The sequence below is a fragment of the Nansenia antarctica genome (genome assembly GCF_963989245.1).
Source record: "Nansenia antarctica genome assembly, chromosome: 8".
Taxonomy (NCBI): domain Eukaryota; kingdom Metazoa; phylum Chordata; class Actinopteri; order Argentiniformes; family Microstomatidae; genus Nansenia; species Nansenia antarctica.
This window is the reverse complement of record NC_137678.1, coordinates 10,850,043-10,851,762: the sequence shown is the minus strand read 5'-3', so window position 1 is coordinate 10,851,762 and position 1,720 is coordinate 10,850,043. Positions and strand designations below refer to the sequence as shown.

Sequence of the window (1,720 nt, the reverse complement as noted above, 5' to 3'; positions counted from 1 at the left end):
ACAGTCGACTTCTCTCTGTATTAACATCTAATAACTGAACTGTATACGGATGTGAGTCGGCTATGTGTGTAAGTATTATTGTTGTCTTTTGGTGCCTTGACAATAAAAAAAATCACCCATTGAAAGGTTCGGTTTCGCATATTAGGCTTGTTGTAGCCTACTAAACATAGATGAACAGAGTTGACCCGATTATTGATTCCATGCAGTTATTATAGGCTACATCAAATCATTGACATTAGTTGTTAAATGAGTTGTTGCAAAAATATTTATTACCTCGTAAAACAGAACACAGACCATGGCCGCTTTGTCTCAAACAATATATAACGGTAAACCATAACTTTGCTGCGCCCCGGGCCGATGTAAAAGTTGGATGGGGTGCGCATTATACATAAAATTAACAATTAACAATTAACAATTAACAATAACTGCGCCATGAGCTTTTTTGAAGTATTCAGGCGGCTGTCTCTCATTTCCTAGTCTGTCCAGCCCCGCGGCCTGTCGGCCTCCTCGCCCCCCCGTCTCCCGGCTGCGGGCAGTAGCGCAGCGTGTGGGCCGCGTCCCCCGTGGCGTCGCACCTGGGACAGGTGTAGTTGCGCAGGACGGGGCAGGTGACCTTTCCGCTCCGTGTCTTGAGGCTGTGGGACCGGTAGATCTCCGGCGTCTCCCGGTTTTTCTTACAGAAGCCACAGTACTCCTCCGAGGCCGGACTGGAGGAGGAACTACTGGCGGTACCGAGGCTCAGGGTTAAAGTCTCGACAGACTTGGATTTATACAGCTGGATCATGTCTGTGTGGTCGTGGCGGGGGACCTGCTGGTGCGTGTGGTCCCACTGGGGACCGGTGGCCTCCTCTCGTGTCTCCCGCACTCCGGACAGTTGCTGCAGCATGCCGCCCAGATTCATATAGTCGTGCCACATGTCGAAGTGCTGGTTCGGAGAAGGACTGCTGCTCTCCTCTGTGACGCGTGGTAGTTTCGACATGGTTGTGATGGTTGTGGGGTTTAAATGCCCAGACAGTATTTATATCTACCTGGCTGTCTGGGAAAATTGAAACATTGTCTGAGATAATTGGCCATGCTGTCTGGGAAAATTGAAACATTGTCTGAGATGGCCTCGCTGTCTGCGAAAACTGAAACATTGTCTGAGATGCTGTCTGGGAAAACTGAAACATTGTCTGAGATGGCCACGCTGTCTGGGGAAACTGAAACATTGTCTGAGATGGCCAAGCGTCGACCTGTGTAAATATTGTCTAGTGCGTTTCTTGTTGTCTTCTTTTACATCTCATGGCTCCGACATGAAACACCTTCATGACCTTTAAATGACCAAAGTAACAGTGGTTGGTTTGAAGCAACACTTGTGATATGAGGCACAGTGGCATGTTGTTGTGTTTTGTTGTGTAGTGTTTTGGTATTGAACTTGGCAATGCAATGAAAAATAAACGTGTTTTCCACGAAGCACTAGATGCAATGTCCATCGATCAAACGATTTTCACAAATGTGCCAGATATTGATAAAGATTATTTAAGCAAACACTTGATGTGTGTAGAGATGGAAATAGTAATTATAGTTTAGCATGTTAACTAGTAGGCGTGATGCATGGGTTTCAATGAAATGGCTTAAAAGTCAGTGTGTGAAATCTTCTTTCTTGTTGTTGTCAACTGCATAAGGAGCCTAGAACTCCAGATGTCCATCTAGGCGTCTTATCTGGACTGAAACACACATC

The 1,720-nt window shown here is 46.2% G+C and overlaps 1 protein-coding gene across 1 annotated transcript; it reads right to left on the bottom strand.

Moving 5' to 3' along the window:
- Positions 1-466: 466 nt before the first annotated feature.
- Positions 467-979, bottom strand: LOC308163851 (nanos homolog 1-like; the record flags this gene model as incomplete). The annotated part of the gene is made up of 1 exon (XM_080538035.1): positions 467-979. One exon carries the CDS (start codon positions 977-979, stop codon positions 467-469), a length of 513 nt encoding a protein of 170 aa, XP_080394161.1.
- Between the last annotated feature and the right edge of the window lie 741 nt (positions 980-1,720).